We start from the raw sequence: 21,368 nt of genomic DNA on the forward strand, positions 1-21,368 counted from the left end.
ACACTCACTTCCCTTCGCACTGACATTCATGTCTTATGTTCCTCTGAATTAAAGAGCTGGAGATGCTTGGGAATGGAGTCATGAGGTGGACAGAGGTGTTTGGAAATGCCGATATCTTTACATGAGAATGAAGGTCCAAGTCTTTAAGGTCCTGGTGTTTCCTGTCTTACTTTATGGTTTGAGAGTTGGATGCTGACCAGTGACCTCAGGTGATGAAAGGATGGATTTGGTACCAGCTCTCTTCTTGTGGATCACTGGAATGTCTTTGCATTAAAGGAGCAGTTAATTAGGGAGACTCAGATAAGGAGTATGATTTGCATTGTAAGGAAATGTCAGCTTCAACCTCTTGGCCATGTGGTATGTTTCTGTGGACATGATCCAGCACACAGATGCCTCAGTGTAGGGGAGGCCCATGCTTCAACCTGAGTACAACAGACAGATGGTTCCTTTTCAGAGGTGGAGATGCACCAGTTATCTGCCTGGTTGGTTATCATCTTGGACCCAGGGTGGGTCCATGTTGTGGTGGATGCAGCAACAATGGCACAGTGCATGTTCTAGACCTGACTTGACCTTGCTGGATAAAAACCTGGTCATGCAAAGTGTGGCTCTTTTTAGTAAATATGGAATGATGATGACTGAAAAATTAAAAGGCAGTAAATAGAAGTAAGCCCCTCGCTGAACATATCAGTATATCTAAATTTGTAATAAAGACTTTATCCACATCTGTATTTAGAATTCAATCAAAGTATATGCAGTGATAGACAATCACAGATGTTTTGGGAATGTCTAAATTCTTGGAAACTTTGAGCTTTGGACCAAGATAGTGTTTGCACAGTTTCAAGTGAGTCAGACTCATAACTATTGAATTGTGAATTTACATGTTGTTGCTGATTTGGTGATAAAACGCCTCTTAGAGATCATTCAGAGAATATGAGCACCTACACGTGGTTACAGTTGTCCAATATATTTGTGAATTATTGTTCATGATATACTGCGTGAAAATCTGTACTATATGTTGACTTTATGTGGTTTTAAGAAGGCTGCTTATTTCTTGTAGGGTCCTCGTGGGCCTCCGGGAGAAATCGGCAGCAAGGTAACGTCATTAAAAAAAGAAGACACACAAATCATTTGTGCAGAGAAGCAGGAGAAGAATGAGCACTTTCCCTGTGTGTTACGCTGACAGGGTGACCGCGGACAGCCAGGTGAGCCTGGATTACAGGGAGACAGGGTGAGTCACATCGCTCACAATCACACCATCAGTCTGCCTGCCTGTATACTCCAAACACACATGCACACACTGACAGCTTCTGAGGAAAGAGCACAAGCAGCTCCACTAAAATAACCAAGTCAGAGCATTACTAATTCAGCAGTGTCGCTCCGCTTGATGTGGGTGTCATCAAGCGCACATATGTTCATTAGAAAGAGGTTGAGACACAGCGGGCTAAAAATATACCACAGAGAATTTGTTCCTGAACAGAAAGGCACCTTCTGTGTCTATGCATGTTTTTATTCATAGTGCAGGCAGCAAATGCTCATAAAATATTCATTATTTATGTAAGAACATATGATGTAGCAGAAAATGTTGAGTCAAGGCTCTGACTGTGTCACTTCCTGCTGCAGGATTATTTTTTATCCACAAAGTCGTAAGCAAGCGAAGTTTATTTATGCGTAGTTTTGCATACCAGGAAACAGAAAGTGCATTACAGTTATGAACAGATTACACAGGGGCACATTCATCACGGAACTAAATATCAAACATGGCAAGTGTAACCTCCAGTAGCAAGATTACTTCACTTACTTCTTTACTTCACGATCTATGAAGCCGTTGTGGCGTTATGTGGTATTATCACATACACTAAGTTACAGAGAGTCTGTTCCCTGGTTGTCACAATTAGAATCATACACATCCAACGTTAAGCCTGCCCAAGGTCTTTGTGAATCTACCTTGTTTACAAAGTTTCACCTTGGTACACAAACTCTGCTACAATATAGTATACACAAGGTTAGATGATCTGCCCCCTGGTGGCAATAATTAGAACTAAATGTGAGCAATGTCAGACTTTTCTCAGGTTTTAATGAGGTGACCTTCGGTCCAAAGTTTCACCTTAATACACAAACTTTCGATTGAGATATCACATACATGAGGTTTCAGAGACACAGCCCCCTGGTGGCCACAGTTACAATCAAATACACTCAACATCCAGTTTGACCAAGGTATTAGTGAAGTGATCTTGAGTATAACTGTTTACCTTGACATGTATAGTCTTTGAGATTGCATTCGCATTGACCACATGGATACACAAACAAATAGGCAGACACACACACACACACACACACACACACACACACACACACACACACACACACACACACACACACACACACACACACACACACACACACACACACACACACACACACAGTTGAGCAATTCCTAGATTGCGCTGCCTTTGGAAGCAGGTTTAAAGATAAAGGAAACACATAAAAGTGGAGAAAACCAATTTAAAGCTAAATAAAATCCATTAAACAGGATAAAAAAGCCCACAGGAGGCAATATAATCACAAAACAAATTGTTTGAATGACCGTGTCCTTCTGTACTTTTTAAAGATGTGCACAGAATAAGTGAAACAGAGAGCTGAAGGATGCTCCTTCCATGGTTTAGGTGTTAAAAATGTCACACAAAAAAAATCATAGCTCCAACAGGAAGGTCAGTAACAACACAATTTTTTGATTATATCGTATTTAGATATGTAAGAAGTCATTGTGAAAAGATGAAACTGTTATTCAAATGGCCACATGGCCAAATGAGGATGTGAAACAGGTAATTTTTAAATTTTTTTAAAAACGAGCATATTAGTAAAAATGTTCTGTCACTCCTGAAATAGCAATATGTCAAACTAATAGGAGAAAAAAAAAAAAACTTTGCTTTACCTAGTATACTTTTTGAGTAATAAGCACTTGAAGGTAGTAGAATTTTTTTGCGTTTTTGATTTTCAAACATTTTCAGAGCCTTGTGAAGGAAAATGGGTACAAGATATACAAAATCTGACAAGATTTTTTAATTCTACAGGAAAAGTTAGCCCTAGACACTTACTTTCAAAGCTGTGCATGCCATTTAATTGGAGATATTCATGTTGGAAAGTGCACAGAGAGCCTCGTTTGGTAAAATTCAAATAATTAACTAAAATTTCCAGGGGCTGTGCCTTCAACACTATTTGAGATACAGACCTAATATTTTGGGGTTTTACATATCTCTGGTATAGGACCACCTGTGAATTTTTTCATAAGAATCTGAGAGTGTGACCTGGACCCTGCATGATTATTGCACAGGTGTGCCTTAGGCCACGATAAAAGGCCACTCTGAAATGTTAAATTTCATGCTAAATACTTAAATTACAGAAATTACAAATTCAAAGAAGAGCCTGGGAATGGAGTGCACATTTTGATAGGTGCAAGATTCCATTCAGAGCTGGTCGATGCTGGACTGTAGATGAGGCAGATAAAATTATAAACAAGAAGCAATGAAACTAAAATTAATGCAGCAATGAATGAAACAGCACAACAGCAAGCAGGTACGTCTGCTCAACTGTTAATTAAAGTAATATCTAATCAGCAAATGTGGTAGATACTAGACCAACACAATTTCATGTTCTTTAGGGCCCCTTCACACATAGTACGATTAAGTACAAATCTGGGTGACTCACAGCGCAACAGCTTATATGAGCAAACCACGAAAACATCGAGCCGACGGGTAGGCGTGCACGATCCCGGTGCGATGGTGTCATGCATGTGATGGTGTCGTGTGAGCACCACATCGTGCCGCTGATGTGGAGGAAAATAAAATAAAAACCAACTGTATAATTAGTGAATGTCATTGGGTTGATATAAATAATACATAAAAGGGGATGCAATACAGAACCCCATGGTTAAATAAAAAAAAAAAAATTGCCACTCACAGGATTCGAACCTATAAGATCTGATTACCAGATGGAAACTTTACCACTGCGCTACCTGTAATTGGTGCAAAATAATGTCTGAAATCAACAAGGAAATGAAGGAGGTGTGCTGTGTGCGGCCGCTGCAGCCCAGCACAAATGCAAAAGGCGTTTTATATATTTCCACGTGAGGAAAGCAGGCAGAGACATGCGCCTCACGGAGGACACACAACACACGTGCACATGTGCAAGACGCATTCACCACATGTGTGGCTTTTTGCAGCTCCACAGTTGTGGGAACACATAGACAAATTTCACATCCAGCTTGACAGTGATTGTCTGCTGACTATTTTTGTGATGATAGTGCGAATGGCCACACATTTTCTAAGTGCAAGCGAGCGGTGTTAGATGTTTGTGTGTGTCAACTGGAATTTGGCCGACACCTGCCCAAGAGGGTTCAATGGGCTCTCACAGTGCACACTCTGTCTTTCAGGCGCTGGTGTGTGCAAATAGTTGTAGCAACAGGTGTACGAGGCGTTAGGTGCAGCTATGATTTTACACGTATTGCATACGATTCCTTCTTCCTGTGCACTTCATGCGCAAGTCAACCACATTCGTACTATGTATGAAAGAGCCCTTAAAGTTGACAGTTATGTCGTGAAAGTCAGGTCAAGGGTCAATGAACCGGGGTGATTTACAGAGACCTATAATCTGTATCTTTAAAATATTTATGCACATGCTAAGTCCTCATGCAAATATCTTTTTCACAAATACAAACAACAACTGGTTGCTCAGCAGCAAAAACAACACCTACATGGTACAAGTAATATAAGAAAAAATAAAAGTTACACAAGATCCAACCTATTGTGTGTTAAGTTCACATTTCCCAAAAACATACACAAGATACTTTGGTACACTTTATAAGTTATCAGAATAGCTTTTTTCTTTTATTTGGCCACCGGTTAACTTGTAAGTGTACATGGTTTAGGCATCTAGGAACCAATGGAAGAATCCTTTTTTTTTTTGTCCTGGTTTTATCTGGTGGTTGAAAGCAGCGGTTGACCATATCAGTATCTGCTTTCTTGACATTCATGCTATTTCCTGCATAAAAACTGATTAATGTTTTATAACCAGATCACATATTATTGGACTCCTTGCACAGACGTGTCCTGATTGTGATATAATGAGGCATGTCTCTGTCTGTCCGGTCCTGTGTGACACCTGTTTTAACACTTCTCCTCATCATTGTGGACCTTCCAGTCACAGTTTTATTTTTTTGGTCTTGAATAACACAAGGCAACTGTGCATCTGTGCAGAGTGGCAGGAAATTAAGTTATTTCTTGGCTATTCCCGAAATTGCTGTTGAAGGTCTGGACCCCCTTCTGGCTTCTGTATTTTTGTCTTTGGCTGCCCTAGCCACCATAGTATAAACCCGCATCAGGATTTGCACATTTTACATGGGATGCCTGACCAGGAGAAACACATAGCGCATGTTTTTTCTCTGCTTAGTTTTTGATATCTGACAGGACCAGGCGTACACAGAGCAGATTGACTGCTACTTTCTGGCCTCTTTGTACACGTTTTTTTTTTTCTTTTTTTTCATCTGATGTTTGGAGAGGCATCTCAGAATAGGGGTAAGTCTGGTCCAGCACTGCTGCTACAGTAATAGAGTTGACCGGATGTCGGATTGACTCGTCTGTTCAGCCCCTAACAGACATGATCAAGATGATCTACTCAAGTTCAAACTGGGGCGGAAATGAAATTTAGATTATTTTGAACGTAGTGTGGTTGTTGGGGAGAGACGGACTGGTTTCATTCGTTCTGCTGATCTACTGCACGCTTATTCAGAATTTGTTACCTTTACGATAAAATTGCATTGAAACCCAGTGGCTTGAATGAATAAACTTTTGAGCTGGTCCACTTCTGTTCACATCAAACTGTAAGTGCATGTCGTACACTTAAAGCATTTTTTAAAGAGTTAAGGCACCTTGACAGTTGCACAAATTTGATCCCCGCACTGCCACGTGATTCATTGTGCCAATGAACCTTGCTTTGTCCCACAGGACGCCACGCTTTGTCCCACTTGATGCAACGCTATATAAAATAATAATTTATTAGCCGATGACGTATTTGTGCTCAGAACCTGGCTGAAGAAACCATCTCTCATCGCCCCCAGAAACACAGAGATACAGTTCTATGCAAAAGTTTGGACACCCCTTATCATTTTCGTGATTTTCCTTTATAAATCATTGGTTGTCTGGGTCAGAAATTTCAGTTAAATATACTCAACAAAAATATAAACGCAACACTTTTGGTTTTGCTCCCATTTTGTATGAGATGAACTCAAAGATCTAAAACTTTTTCCACATACATAATATCACCATTTCCCTCAAATATTGTTCACAAACCAGTCGAAATCTGTGATAGTGAGCACTTCTTCTTTGCTGAGATAATCCATCCCACCTCACAGGTGTGGCATACCAAAATGGTGATTAGACACCATGATTAGTGCACAGGTGTGCCTTAGACTGCCCACAATAAAAGGCCACTCTGAAAGGTGCAGTTTTGTTTTATTGGGGGGGGATACCAGTCAGTATCTGGTGTGACCACCATTTGCCTCATGCAGTGCAACACATCTCCTTCGCATCATCCGTGAAGAGAACACCTCTCCAACGTGCCAAATGCCAGCGAATGTGAGCATTTGCCCACTCAAGTCGGTTACGACGACGAACTGGAGTCAGGTCGAGACCCCGATGAGGACGACGAGCATGCAGATGAGCTTCCCTGAGACGGTTTCTGACAGTTTGTGCAGAAATTCTTTGGTTATGCAAACCGATTGTTTCAGCAGCTGTCCGAGTGGCTGGTCTCAGACGATCTTGGAGGTGAACATGTTGGATGTGGAGGTCCTGGGCTGGTGTGGTTACACGTGGTCTGCGGTTGTGAGGCTGGTTGGATGTACTGCGAAATTCTCTGAAACGACTTTGGAGACGGCTTATGGTTGAGACATGAACATTCAATACACGAGCAACAGCTCTGGTTGACATTCCTGCTGTCAGCATGCCAACTGCACGCTCCCTCAAATCTTGCGACATCTGTGGCATTGTGCTGTGTGATAAAACTGCACCTTTCAGAGTGGCCTTTTATTGTGGGCAGTCTAAGGCACACCTGTGCACTAATCATGGTGTCTAATCAGCATCTTGGTATGGCACACCTGTGAGGTGGGATGGATTATCTCAGCAAAGGAGAAGTGCTCACTATCACAGATTTAGACTGGTTTGTGAACAATATTTGAGAGAAATGGTGATATTCTGTATGTGGAAAAAGTTTTAGATCTTTGAGTTCATCTCATACAAAATGGGAGCAAAACCAAAAGTGTTGCATTTATATTTTTGTTGAGTGTATATCATATAGCAGATGAACACACTGATATTTGAGAAGTGAAATGAAGTTTCTAGTATTTACAGAAAGTGTGCAATAATTATTTAAAGGTAATTAGGCAGGTGCATAAATTTGGGCACCCTTGTCATTTTATTGATTTGAATACATTTGGCACTAATTACTGGAACACAAAATTGGATTGGTAAGCTCACCGACCCTTGACCTCCTTACACATGTGAATCCAATCATGATAAAGTGTATTTAAGGTGGCCATTTGCAAATGTTTTCCCTCTTTGCATCTCTTCTAATGAGTGGTAACATGGGAGCCTCTAAACAACTCTCAAATGACCTGAAAACAAAGCTTGTTCAACATCATGGTTTAGGGGATGGATACAAAAAGCTATCGCAGAAATTTCAGCTGTCAGTTTCCACTGTGAGGAACATAGTGAGGAAATGGAAGACTGCAGGCACAGTACTAGTTAAGACATGAAGTGGCAGGCCAAGAAAAATGTCAGATAAGCTGAAGCAAAGGATGGCGAGAACAGTCATAGTCAACCCACAGACCTGCTCCAAACAAGCCAGCTTTATTTTGAAATAAGGTGCTGTGGACTGATGAAACTAAAATTGAGTTATATGGACATAACAAAGAACACAGCATTCCAAGAAATACACTTACTACCTACATTAAAATTTGGAGGCGATAAATGACAATGAAATCACAGATCCATCCTGTCAAGAATCATCTTTCATCACCGTCAGTATGTGATGCTGTTGTGTCTGAGAAATGAGAAACCTCTTAGAAATCTTTCCAGCACCTTGTTGAATCCATACCATGAAGAATCGAGGCTGGATTGAACTGGCCATTGGTTGAATGTAGCACTGTGACATCTGTTTGCTATCTAGTAAAGAAAATCACAGGAGTATAATTTATGTGTATCTCACAAGTATTTTTACCACATAACAGAGATTTATAGCTGAGATATTTTATGAAACGGCACCAAATTAAATATGACAGCTATTCATTGTAAGATCATTTGTGCACAGGAGCCATGCTCAGCTTCAGAACAGCATACATCATAGACACTACATAAAACAACACAACAGTTACAAAGACTGCTTTATAGGCCAATTTTGATGAATTTAATTCTTTTTTATTATTTATTCATTAATTTATTAGGGGGAGAGAGGACTGGGTGGTGAAAGCGGAGAGAGAGTGAGTATAAAAGTGTAGCTGTAGTTGTGATTTGCTAATATTCGGTTAGAGGGTTTTACTACTTTGATTGAATATTGTTGCCTGTCAGGGGGACCCGGGTAAGCCAGGACTCCCAGGACCACCAGGACTGAGGGTGAGTGACAGAACACTATGTAGCAAATATATGGATTCTCATAATCAAGGCTCTCTATTTGTCACCAGGGGTTAGAGGGCCCCAGTGGACCAACAGGAGAAAAGGTGAAACGGAATCATTTAAGACAATTAGCAGACCAACAAGAACGTGATTCAGCCATAAAACATTTCATAATCTAATTTTATAAACTGACAAACTAAGATGAAGGCACTTGTCTGTTTCCAGGGAAACAAAGGTGTACGAGGAGAACATGGGAGAACTGTGAGTTATCAGATAACAAGCTAAATCATGAGATCATTATTGTCACTGTGACAGTTTGATGTGTGTTTAATGAGTTTAATGAGTCTGTGCCACATTATCTAACTCCTACAGGTTCCAGGGGCTCCAGGAAAGAAAGGAGAACAGGTGAGTTATCACAGATTGTTTAACAGAGCTCACTGTACACTGTGATGACACTACGTGTAGGTACACTAAAGAAAATCACTCATTGGATGAACTCAATTCAATTATGTGCAGGATTTCCATCTAATAAATATATGTAGACCCAACTCAAAAAAGTACATCCATGCAAGATAATTTAATTTAATTTAATTTAGCTGAGACTACATATATTTATTAGATGGAAATCCAGTGACTCCATTTTTTGAGCGTATGTTCTCCTGCACCTCTCTCTCACAGGGAGAGCCGGGCCCGCCTGCTGCTGATGGTGCAAAGGGAGAAAAAGGAGAAGAGGGGCCGAGAGGCGAGAAAGTAAGTGACTACTGGGGGTCTACAGTGGACCATAAAACTCATCGGCTCAGAGGTTTTAGTCACATATTGGTTCATTTTTCAAGTCAGCAAAAATGAAAGGACATAAACGACAATGAAATCAAGAAACTTGCACATGGTCTTGAGTCTATGCTTAGAACCCAACATGCGTTGACCCTGTACCATGCTGTCTCGAGCAGAGCACAAGCTGACAGACAGTGTACACATTTAACACGATCCCTTCATGTCAGCCAGCAAATTCTTTCTACTGTATATACTGTAGGTACTTATGTGCCGCCACAGGGGGTGCATTGTTTGTTTTTGCCTGAATTTTCCAACGTTCACCAACGAACAAATTTCTGGGTCTGGCTCCTTTGTAACCTGTGGTGAAAAAATATATTTCCAAAAAAATATTGGATAACCACAAACAAATTAGTAATAAATACATACCCTGCAACACAACAGCATCAAGCTGATTTTACTTCTCCTGACTTCTCCTGTTTTGGCATACAGCACCCATGTAGAATAGTGCAAGGAGGTTGTAGAATCATTTCCAACCTGGTCCTTTCTGTGTGGAGTTTGCATGTTCTCTCCATGTTTCTCTGGCTTCCTCCCACCTCCAAAGACATGCAGGTTAGGTGAACTGGAAGCTTTAAACTGACTGTAGGTGTGAATGTGCTTATCCATATTTGGCCCTGCGATTGACTGTTGGCTTTTCCAGGGTGTACCCTATCTTTTACCATATGATTGCCCAAATAGGTTCAAGCACCCTTGTGACCCTTAATTGGTGTGAGCAGGTATAGAAAATGAATGAAGACTGCAGTTGAAAACAGTGTGTGGGTCTCATGCACACAACTGCATGTCTTCACAGGTACAAACTGTTGGATCTGGTCGAAAACATGCCTTGAACAAGAAATGGCTAAAGTAATTTTCAAAAAGAAAAAAAAAGGTTGGGATAATGAAAGTTGGGATAATGAAATATAAATTCTAAAGTGTCCCTCAGAACAGACCCAGAGAGAGAACACAAACTTGGAGAAATGATGCACCAAAGCTTGATTCTAAGACAGTCATACAAATACAGATAACATTGTTGTAACAAGTACAATGAAAGGTAAGGTGCAAGCCTTTCAGTGCAAATATAAACCTGAGTAAACCATGTGCAGACTTAAAAAGGTCTAGGAAAGAAAAGAAAACAAACATAAAATTTAACAGAATGAAAAAGGTATGTCCAGAGTGCAAATTAAAAAAAAAATATATAAGAATGAAGTAACAAAAAAAGAGATTACATATATAAAAAGGAGAGAAGTATGTACAGAACTGTGGATATTTCAGTGGCAGTGGATATTGTGCATAAAGAAATACTTCACTCATTTCAAGTGTGGCATGTGACCTGGTTATTTGGTTCCAGTGACATTCAAAACTCTAACAGCAGTTGGGTAGAAACTGTTTTTCCAATCTATTTGTACTTGCTTTAATGGCCCTGTACCGTCTGGCTGATGGCTGTAGCTCAAACAGAGGCTGACCAGGGTGGGATGAGTCTTTTAGGGTGGTGTTGGCTCTCCTGAAACAGTAAGAGCCATGAAGGTCCCCCATCATTGTCATCTGGTTGTATGAAGCACCATGTGAACAGATCTCATGAACTAAGCATGTTCACACACAAAGGCAAGACAGCTTGACCCATACCCCCACGCATTTTTGGTTTGGGTCCCTAGTACTGTTTTAGGAATTGGATATACGTGATTACTGCAGTGTGTCCAAATGACTTACCTGTTCTCTTGTGTTTCATATCTATTCATCCTGCAAGGGGGCCCCGGGCTCAGGAGGAACAGACTTGGCTGGACCTAAAGGAGAGCGTGGAGAACGAGTGAGTTCAGAGTTAAACCCAAATGGTGCTCTGGTAGTAGAATAAACTGTACAATCACAATGTTTACAACTCCTTTGATACATTTCTGCAAATAGAATCCATATTTATGAGGCATTCCCTCATGCTGCCTGTCAGTGTAAGCCATGCCCCAGAACAATACAAACTGACAAAATGCATAAAACATGTGCTCCTCCACCAGGGACCTCCTGGTATCAGCGGAAAGCCGGGTTCCAAGGTAAGAGACCTGCTGGATTTGAGCCTTATCGGTGTATTCTCTTATTTTAGTGGTTGGTGTTCTACAGGCGACATCCTCACTGGTTTGTAAATGTTCCTTACAGGGTGAACCTGGTGAACAAGGAGAGAACGGGGAGAATGGCCGGCCAGGAATACCCGGAAAGAACGGTCTTCCTGGGAAACAGGTTTGAGAAGTGAATTGAATTTGACTGATTTTAACACAAACATAATTCACACCAAGACAGTCTGGTATTGAGCAACAGTCTCCACTGCAAAATGTTCACTATTTGATGTTTTATTACATGATGTTATTAGCATTTCAACAGGTTTATACTCACACATCCACACATAGCAGTAGAATGGGCAGGGGTACTGTTTTCAGTCCTGTGTGTGTGTGTGTGTGTGTGTGTGTGGGGGGGGGTGTCAGGGGGTGACATGTTAATTATTTCTGCTTGCACTTTACAGGGAGACAAAGGAGACAAGGGTGACGAAGGTGTTCCTGTAAGCAGATTTTTAAGGATAATTTTGCAGTGTATCATGTTAGACTGTCCATTGGGATTAAAACTGATAACTGTTAAGCTATCAGTCTTATTTTTAAAATTTGTTGTTCAACAGGGGGAATCTGGTCTTCCCGGGAAACCAGGAGAAAGGGGACTTAGGGTAGGATCAGCACTTCTGACACATTGCTGTTTTGATGTTTCGCCTTTTTAACATAAAATTGCTTATTTTTTACTGATGCACTCCTTAGGGATTGGCGGGTCAGCCAGGACGTACTGGAGAGAAAGGAGAGCCTGGAGACCCGGGAGAGCAAGGGCGAATTGTGAGGCATACTTATCTATCATCATGTAGACAACTTTTCAATATATACACCTGCACCTGTGAGTGCAATGACGAGGGTTGGCCGTTGAGCATTTTTATTGATCTGTGCTCCATCCCAGGGAAGCCCTGGACCTGCAGGTCCAAGAGGAGAGAAAGGAGAACAGGTTTGCTGTTTTATTAGTATTTATTTAAAATTCCATTTAGTGTTTGTTGACTCACATGTTTCATTTTTGTCTAACAGGGGCCTCAAGGCCCTGCAGGACCACCTGGAAAAGTGGTGAGTGTGTCACTTGAGCTCAGAGTAAATTAGTTAGAAACGCTTGAGCTCAAGCATTTTGTTATGATTGAATTACACACATCCTGTATTGTAATAATGACACACAATGTAAGCAGAACTGTATGTGATCTCCCATACATTTTGGTCCATGTCCATAGGCTGACATCCAGGCTCAGTTGAAAGGAGACAGAGGGGAGAAGGTACAGTGTGAATTGTTTCTGTGGATGTTTGTCAGTTCTCAGTGTGCACAGATCTGCATTAAAGAGGTTATATTACACAACCTAAAATAGGTTACTTGGGTCATCATCTGCAATCAATGTGTACACATGCTTGACAGTTTTAGGATAACTTTGGAGGTGTTAAAATGGTAAATGAACTACTTTTAGAGCATTTTTTCCATGTGAATCAGAAGCTCAAACCACTTTACAATGATGCCTCACATTCACCCATTCACAAACAGATATCAGGGTGTTGTCACGCAAGGCGCTCACTACACACTGGGAGCAAGTTGTGCCCAAGGGCGCTTAGTCATTTTCTGGTCTGGCTGGGGTTTGAATGGAGGATTGTCTGGTCTCAAGCCCAGTGCTTAACCCCCATCAAAAGAAAGAGAGTGAGTGATGAGCCAAGGGTCACATGGTGGAAGCTGAAAAAGTTGTGTGAGAATCAGGGAGAAGGTCAGACAGGCATCGGTGGAAGTGAAGAGATACTAGATGGCTGGACAACCACTGTAAAAGTGATGAGACAGACAGTTAGGAAAGTACTGAGTGTGATATCTGGACAGAGGAAGATAAGGAGACATGTTAGTGGAATGGGGAAGTATAGGAATATATGACGAAGAAGAGGTTGGCCTAAAAGAATTGAGATTTTCAGAGACATAAAGAAATAAGACAGCAGCACAAGGAAATGCAAAGCAGCATGGAGAGAGACGTGGAAAAAGCTAAGGAAATGCAGTATATCGAGCCCTAAGGAAGGAGAAACAAACTTGTAATTGATTTGCCAGACAGAGAGACAGAAATGGAAAGTATGTGCAGCAGGTTAGGTTGTCAAAGGATGGTGTTGGAAATGTGCTGACAGACATCCAGAGTGTGTTGAGAAGGTGGAGGAAGTACTGACAAGGATGGCCATGATTAGGAACAAACAGAGGGATAGCACATATAAGATGGTTTGAAGACAAAGTCAGAGGGGTGAAATTGAGCTGGTTTCGATATGTACAGAGAAGTGACACAGGGTATATAGGGAGAAAGGTGGAGCCATCAGGTAGGAGGAGAAATGGGAGGCCAAAGAAGAGGTTTATGGATGTGCTGAGAGAGCACTTAACTGATTGGAAATGTCATTCCTGCAAATGCAGATACAAAATGGTTTTGCACAATATGACCCTTTAAGTTGCCAACCCATTTTATTGAAGACGCTGAAGTTATTTTGGACACGCATTGGAATAGAGACTCAATTCATACACCAAGGATTTAAAATGTTCTTCATCACTGCGTGGGATAAACCTGAAAAACTTTTTAAAAAAAATGCAATTTTTTAAATATATTTTCCAATCAGCCTACAACAATAAAAAATTGTTAAGGTCCCTCCATAGATTTGTGAAATATTGTCCATATACTGTAGAAACAGATCACTTGATGAACTCAAACCACTCCCAACCCTTTCTTTATTGACAAAAAAAACAACAACAACAAAAAAACAATAAAAATTACATGGTTGAAATTATCATTTTTTCCACTGTATCTCAGGGTGACAGTGGTGACCCAGGAGAGCATGGCAGCAAAGGTCAAAAAGGTGAAGCAGGGACTCCTGGAAACCCAGGAACACGAGTGAGTGTGTCATTTTTGAAGAAAATGGTTCCCATGCAGTAGATCAGCAAATGTGCACCTGTGTGCACGTTGGCCTGTTTATGTATATGACTGATGGCCCTTTGTAACTTCTTGTTTTGTGGATAAAAAGGGTCCTGAGGGACAGCGTGGTCCTGCAGGTGCAAGAGTAAGTTTGCTGTTTGTCTCTGCTTCTCTGCTTCAATTCTCATCCATCAAAATTAGAATTTCCTCCTTCACTGTCTTTTTTGTTTAGACTATTTGTATGTGTGGCCTTTTCAGGGGGATGCTGGAGAAAGAGGAGCATCTGGAGACAAGGTTTGAAATTTATCTGTCCAGCAATCCCACTTGTGGACTTTGTCAATATCAGCTTGCTGATGAGTGGCAAGTTGCGCTGTCCTTCATTCCACTGGATTCTGTTTTCCATGCAATAGATTCCCAGTTGGATGAAGTGCAGAGAAGCTGGCTGAAGGCTTCAGAAGAACTTCTGTTTTACTGATTTAGACCATGATGTAGTTGTAGTTTTCCCACGTTCTAACCTCTGTGTAATCAGGGAGAAAGAGGAGCATCCGGGTTAGATGGTCGTCCTGGTGTGGATGGAAAAACAGGTGCACCAGGGCCACCGGGCCAGAGGGTACTTGAACTTCTGCCATCATGTCATCAAACCACACATAAATCACTAGCTGCTGATCTGAGTATCATCTTTTGTTTCTGTGACAGGGTGATCCTGGAAAACAGGGAGATCCTGGGAGAGATGTGAGTTTTTCTCTTTTTTACTGATCAATCAATCAATCAATCAATGTTAATTTATAGAGCCCTTTACAACACTCAAGGTAACCAAAGTGCTTTACAGTAAAATAAAAAACAATGTAGAATAATAAACTAAATATAATAAAACTGATGGGTGCATTTAGCTAACATCCTGAATCAAGAAATAATAAAAACCTAAATTGGTTACAGTTTCTCAGATATTACATACATATATTTATTCTGTTATTTATTTAATAACTTAAACATGTTTCTATTTTGGACTGTTTTTTTAAAGAACACATTGACTGGGTGAGATTTGTTTTTTATTAAAGTTTTATAGATGGAAAGATTTGCTTATTAATTATACAAATAGTGAACAAACTAATCATTAGTTGTGGCTGTAATTCTAAAATTTGTACAGCTGTTTGTTTAAATGCCACTTTTGATAAAGTAATCAGACTGGATCCTGTTTCAAGGATGACTGTGTAACTGTCACTATATGACCATCACATTATAGTCTGCAATGTTGACATCTGCTGTCCTGTGCACAGTTAATTTTAGCTGAGCATGCACAGTTTTAATACCACTTAATTTTTCCACTTCAGTCTTCTTTGTTTTTTGCTTTACTGTATGTTTAACTGCCGTATGCGTTTTCTCCTCCTGTGATTAAATCTACCTGAGTGTTGTGTTCATCTGTTTTTACAGGGTTTATCAGGTCTCAGAGGGGAACAGGGTCTTCCAGGGCCCGTGGGGCCTCAAGGCGCTGCTGGCATACCTGTCAGTGCACACACAAGCCTTTAGATGCTCAGCCTTCAACCTTTAATTTGTTTTAATTACATATATATGGCACTCTTTTTTAAAATCATTCATTTTAGTGCTTTTTCATTGGTTTTGCTTTCAGGGTAAAGCAGGTGAAGATGGGAAACCTGGGACTCCTGGGAAAATGGTAACTCCTCACCAGGACAATTATTATATGCAGTCACCACAACATACAAGTCAAAATATCTTTCCAGATTTTTGATTCATTTTTTGGTGTGTGCCTTGTTTTTTGTTTGTTTTGGGGTTTTTTCCCACCAGTGTATGTCCTTTGTCAGGGTGCATTCACACTGTGTTCATTAGCCTGGCAAGAGACAGAAAAATTGATTAATGTCGACCAGCGCCGAGGTCCGCCAGACTTTGCAGGAGATAAGTTGACGTTACTCGGGCAATACTGATCTTTGTTGTGGTCAAAAATTTCAACATGCTGAAAATCTTTGATGTGTATGCTAAAATGCCGGTAAAAGTTGAGTTCCACTACCGCTACATCCAGTGGCTGTCAAAGAGGGGAAACTCATTGTCGGCTTACATCATAAAATTTGTCCGTTTATTTATATGTGAATTCAAATATGGAAAATGGTCATAACAGTGTCAAGTTGCACAAGCATTTCACAATTTATATCTCTGTTACATACAGTATTTTATGATGGCACAATTAAAGTAATTAGTGCGCTTGGTTTCAGTGTGGAAGGTTCCCGGTTCAAATCTCACCCCAGCCACATTTCTCCATGTAATGTGGAGTTGCTCAGGAAGGGCATCCAGCATAAAACTTGTGCCAGAATCAACATGTAGGTCCACCTTGGATCTGCTGTGGTGACCCTGAGTGAAATCAAGGGAGCAGCCAAAGGGACTTTTACAAGAATATTATTAATGTTTTTAAACAAAAATATCATAAATAATTTCAAGAAGCACATAGAACCTTTATTATTAAACATAACAGTCTATTCCCTGACATTATTCCATGCAAATATTATTTTAAAGATTGACCAGCAGATTGTTGGGAAAGTGTAGTGACACGGACCCACAACAGGGGGCGTAAATGAACGGACAATGAAAGAGTCGAATATGAACACTTTACTGTTGTGAAAGAGCACAACCAAAACACAGCGGATTACAGAATTTGTGAAAACAGTCAATCCACAAAGGTGACGTGTGGGCAGGCTCGACGATAGAAGACGTCTGTCCTGAGAAGATCCGGCACCACACGATTTCTTCCGCCACCGAACCTGGAGAATACTGGAGCCGCCAAGTCCCAAGTCCCCAGGTGGCCACCGTCTCTGAATGTTGGATCTGGTACTGCTGGCGAGGAGCAAAAACAATAAGATGTGGGTGCGTGCACACCCAGTAACAACAATGGTGGAGAATCCACCTCCACCTCTCACACACACTCGTGCAGCTCCTGTTTTAAACACTTATCTGGTTGGGGTGTGAAGCAAAGCCGTCGCTGATTACGCCAACTTCACTGATAAGGCACTCCACAGGAAAGCAGCTGCAAAATGAATTCAGACTAAGACACAGTTAGATTCTGGCTGAGGATATTACCTTCACAGGTAGATGATATCTCGGCAACGAGGTGGAGATGACGTCCAGTTTTTATGGAGTGGAATGATGAAGTGTAGATGGGTGACAGCTGTCATGAGGTAATGAGTGACAGCTGTCACCCCCGGCTGTGTCCGTGGCAGCGGCGCCCTCTCATGCCTGAAGCCCACACTTCAGGCAGGGCGCCCTCTGGTGGTGGGCCAGCAGTACCTCCTCTTCTGGCGGCCCACACAACAGGACCCCCCCCCTCAACGGGCGCCTCCTGGCGCCCGACCAGGCTTATCCGGGTGACGGCGGTAGAAATCGGCCAGGAGGGCCGGGTCCAGGATGAAGCTCCTCCTTACCCAGGAGCGTTCTTCGGGTCCATACCCCTCCAAGTCCACCAAATACTGGAACCCCCGGCCCATTCGATGGACGTCCAGGAGCCGGTGCACTGTCCAAGCCGGCTCCCCGTCAATGATCCGGGCAGGAGGCGGCGCCGGACCGGGAGCACAGAGGGGTGAGGTGTGGTGCGGTTTCAGTCTGGACACATGGAAAACAGGGTGGATCCGCAGTGAAGCTGGGAGTTGGAGCTTCACTGCGGCAGGGCTGAGGGTCTTGAGGATTTTAAATGGTCCAATGTACCTGTCCTTCAACTTAGGAGAGTCCACTTGGAGGGGGATGTCCTTCGTTGATAACCACACCTCCTGCCCGGGCTGGTATGCAGGGGCCGGGGACCGCCGGCGGTCTGCATGGGTCTTAGCCCTCGTCCGGGCCTTCAACAAGGCAGAACGGGCAGTGCGCCACACCCGACGGCACCTCCACAGGTGGGCCTGGACCGAGGGCACACCGACCTCTCCCTCCACCACGGGAAACAATGGGGGCTGGTACCCCAGACACACCTCAAACGGGGAGAGGCCGGTGGCAGAAGACACCTGGCTGTTATGTGCATACTCGATCCAGGCCAGATTGTTACTCCAGGCCGTCGGGTGCGCGGATGTCACACAGCGGAGGGTCTGTTCCAACTCTTGGTTGGCCCGTTTTGCCTGTCCGTTCGTCTGTGGGTGGTACCCGGACGAGAGGCTCACGGTGGCCCCCAGTTCTCTGCAGAAACTCCTCCAGACTTGAGAGGAAAACTGGGGACCACGATCCAAGACTATGTCAGTTGGTATCCCATGCAGACGGACGACGTGGTGCACCAGGAGGTCAGCAGTCTCACAACACTGTGCCACACAACACAGATGTCGCATTCGTAATTGTATCAAAGCTTCAAAACACTGAACCATTGCTTCATATTGATTCATCAGTGTTTCAAAATGCCCAGATAGACTTATAATTATGATTACCTTGATGCTGTGTTGCAAACCTGGACGTTAATTAACGTGCGATGACTTTTAAACACTTCATGAAGAACAAAGCAGAGAGTAACTTACCGAGATCTTCTCACATAATGTCTAATCCATTGTGCTTCTCTGTGTGCCTTTTAAACAGACTGATTTATAGCACACACAAAACACTTTGGCATAAATTTAAAAATGCATAAATACACACTGAAATGTGCAAACTAATTCTCATTCCTATAGCTGTTAATCAAAACAGGATTCAGCCTTTCAACTGATCATCCAGTCATTGTGCAGAACTCCAGTGTCCAGGCCCGCCTACAGCTCCTTTCACCATTCACCCCCAGAGACACTTGACATCCGGGGTGGGACAAAATTGTGGCTTTATCCAATGACCATCGCATTTCGTGATTTATGAGAAGTTAACAAAATATAATCAATCGATTTGTGATAAGTAGCTGATTCTGAAGGAACTCGTCTTCAAGATGAACGTGTTCTAATGCATTTGTAGTCAATGAAATGATAACAAACAGTAATATTTGACCATTTAAATTTTTACATTTTAGGGGAAGCTGAGCTTCCCTTGCAGTCTTAGAGAAACCGCCTCTGGCTACATCACCTCCACAAGTACGCCGTTACTGCTCCATTTGCCAGCAGAGGCTTGACTAGACAAACCACCTCCTCTGGATCTCTTGGGCATGAAGAAATGTGCAGAAATATGAATGAATATGTAGAACCTGTCTCGATGACCCACCAGCACCAAATGGTGAAATCACAGACATCAAGTTTATATTACAAGGCTATGTCAGTGCCATATCTCAAAAGTTGAGCTGACGATCAGTTACACCAAGCTACAATACTGCTCCTGGGAGTGTGTGACAAATGTACCCACCCTCTGATGGCAATCGTTGAAATACGTATTCGATTAAGTCAGTTGACCATCACCAAACTTTGAGCTCTGCCGGCACAATGTTATCCTCCGCTGAGCTACATCAACCAGCATTGAAGACAAGTAATTTGGACCCCAGGAGCCAGCTTCTCTTTTTTTTCCAGATATTTTTCAGAATCGGCTGCTTCTGCCAGTGTGACCCACCTCGTGACATAGTGTGAATGGACCCATACTGTTTCTGTCAATAACATTTACGTCCGTGTTGGGGTTTTTTGTTGTTGTTGTTTTTGACTTACAGGGTGAAGACGGTCTGCCAGGTGAAGATGGGAGAAAGGTGTGTGTTTGTGGGTATGGGTTTTAGAATTTGTAGAAGCAGCAGGTTTCGGCACACTGAGTTTTCATCTGAACAAATTGAATTTCATCAGATCCAACAACATCATTTTCTGTACAGTAGTGTTTGACAAATTGAAGAAAGTGTTCTTTCCTGACTGTGCATCCTTCAAAAACCAGTACACAGTATAAACAAAAACTGCTCGGTTGCCACAAGCCTGATTTGGACGCAACTAGTTACAAACCACCAATGACCTATGATGTCAATTAACATGATTAAAATCCACTCAACCAATTTTCTTGAAACTTTGTGAAAAGGTGGGGTATAGGCCAAGTAAGAAATCATTAATGCATATATTTTGCTGGCGGGGGGGGGGGGGGGGGGGGGGGGGGATTGGGCACATGTAGAGTGCTATTAGCTACATTACCTCCTGAGAAATTCATTAAAATGTTGACAATTACTCCCCCTCTAGCTGCCACCTTATCGTGGTGGGGGAGTTTGCGTCCCCAGATGATCCTAGGAGCTATGTTGTAGGGGGCTTTGTGCCCCTTGTAGGGTCTCCCAAGGCAAACAGGTCCTAGGTGACAGGTCAGACTAAGGGCAGTTCAGAAGCTCCCATGACCAGTAAAAAATCAAGGACCGAGACGTCGCCCAGTATGGCGGAGCCGGGGCCCCACCCTGGAGCCAGGCCTGGGGTTGGGGCTTGCACGCGAGAACCTGGTGATCGGGCCTTAGCCCATGGGGCCTGGCCGGGCTCAGCCCGAAAGAGTGTATTGGGCCTGCCCTCCTGTGGGTTCACCACCTGCAGAGGGGGCCATGGGGGTCAGGTGCAGAGAAGATTGGGTGGTGGTCAAGGGCAGATGGCCCGGCGGTCCGGTCCACGCTCACAGCCCCTAGCTGTTGGGACGTGGAATGTCACCTCACTGGGGGGGAAGGAGCCAGAGCTTGTGCAGGAGGTTGAGAGATACCGACTAGAGATAGTCGGGCTCACCTCCACGCACAGCTTGGGCTCTGGTACCCACCTCCTGGAGAAGGGCTGGACGCTCCACTTTTCTGGCATTGCCCACGGGGAGAGGCGGAGAGCTGGGGTCGCATTGCTTATTGCTCCCCAGCTCAGTCGCCATGTGTTGGAGTTCACGCCGGTGAATGAGAGGGTCGCGTCCCTATGCCTTTGGGTCAGGGACAGGTCTCTCACAGTTGTCTCGGCCTACGGACCGAGCGGCAGTGCAGAGTACCCAACCTTCTTGAAGTCCCTGGGACGGGTACTAGATTGCGCTTTGACTGGGGACTCCATTGTTCTCCTGGG

General features: G+C 42.8%; 1 protein-coding gene across 1 annotated transcript in view; it reads left to right on the plus strand.

The window, feature by feature from the left end:
- Nucleotides 1–21,368, plus strand: part of col7a1 (collagen, type VII, alpha 1) — a 224,309-nt gene that overhangs the window by 76,461 nt on the left and 126,480 nt on the right. Inside the window, 25 exon segments of the mRNA XM_034166636.1 lie at nucleotides 1,058–1,093; nucleotides 1,184–1,228; nucleotides 8,492–8,527; nucleotides 8,616–8,660; nucleotides 8,729–8,764; nucleotides 8,886–8,921; nucleotides 9,033–9,065; nucleotides 9,339–9,410; nucleotides 11,212–11,271; nucleotides 11,471–11,506; nucleotides 11,610–11,690; nucleotides 11,971–12,006; nucleotides 12,121–12,165; nucleotides 12,254–12,325; nucleotides 12,444–12,488; nucleotides 12,566–12,601; nucleotides 12,760–12,801; nucleotides 14,341–14,421; nucleotides 14,552–14,587; nucleotides 14,701–14,736; nucleotides 14,972–15,052; nucleotides 15,139–15,174; nucleotides 15,874–15,945; nucleotides 16,070–16,114; nucleotides 20,030–20,065. Coding sequence (XP_034022527.1) covers nucleotides 1,058–1,093; nucleotides 1,184–1,228; nucleotides 8,492–8,527; nucleotides 8,616–8,660; nucleotides 8,729–8,764; nucleotides 8,886–8,921; nucleotides 9,033–9,065; nucleotides 9,339–9,410; nucleotides 11,212–11,271; nucleotides 11,471–11,506; nucleotides 11,610–11,690; nucleotides 11,971–12,006; nucleotides 12,121–12,165; nucleotides 12,254–12,325; nucleotides 12,444–12,488; nucleotides 12,566–12,601; nucleotides 12,760–12,801; nucleotides 14,341–14,421; nucleotides 14,552–14,587; nucleotides 14,701–14,736; nucleotides 14,972–15,052; nucleotides 15,139–15,174; nucleotides 15,874–15,945; nucleotides 16,070–16,114; nucleotides 20,030–20,065 — 1,215 coding nt within the window.

Source organism: Thalassophryne amazonica, chromosome 3 (genome assembly GCF_902500255.1).
Source record: "Thalassophryne amazonica chromosome 3, fThaAma1.1, whole genome shotgun sequence".
Lineage (NCBI taxonomy): Eukaryota > Metazoa > Chordata > Actinopteri > Batrachoidiformes > Batrachoididae > Thalassophryne > Thalassophryne amazonica.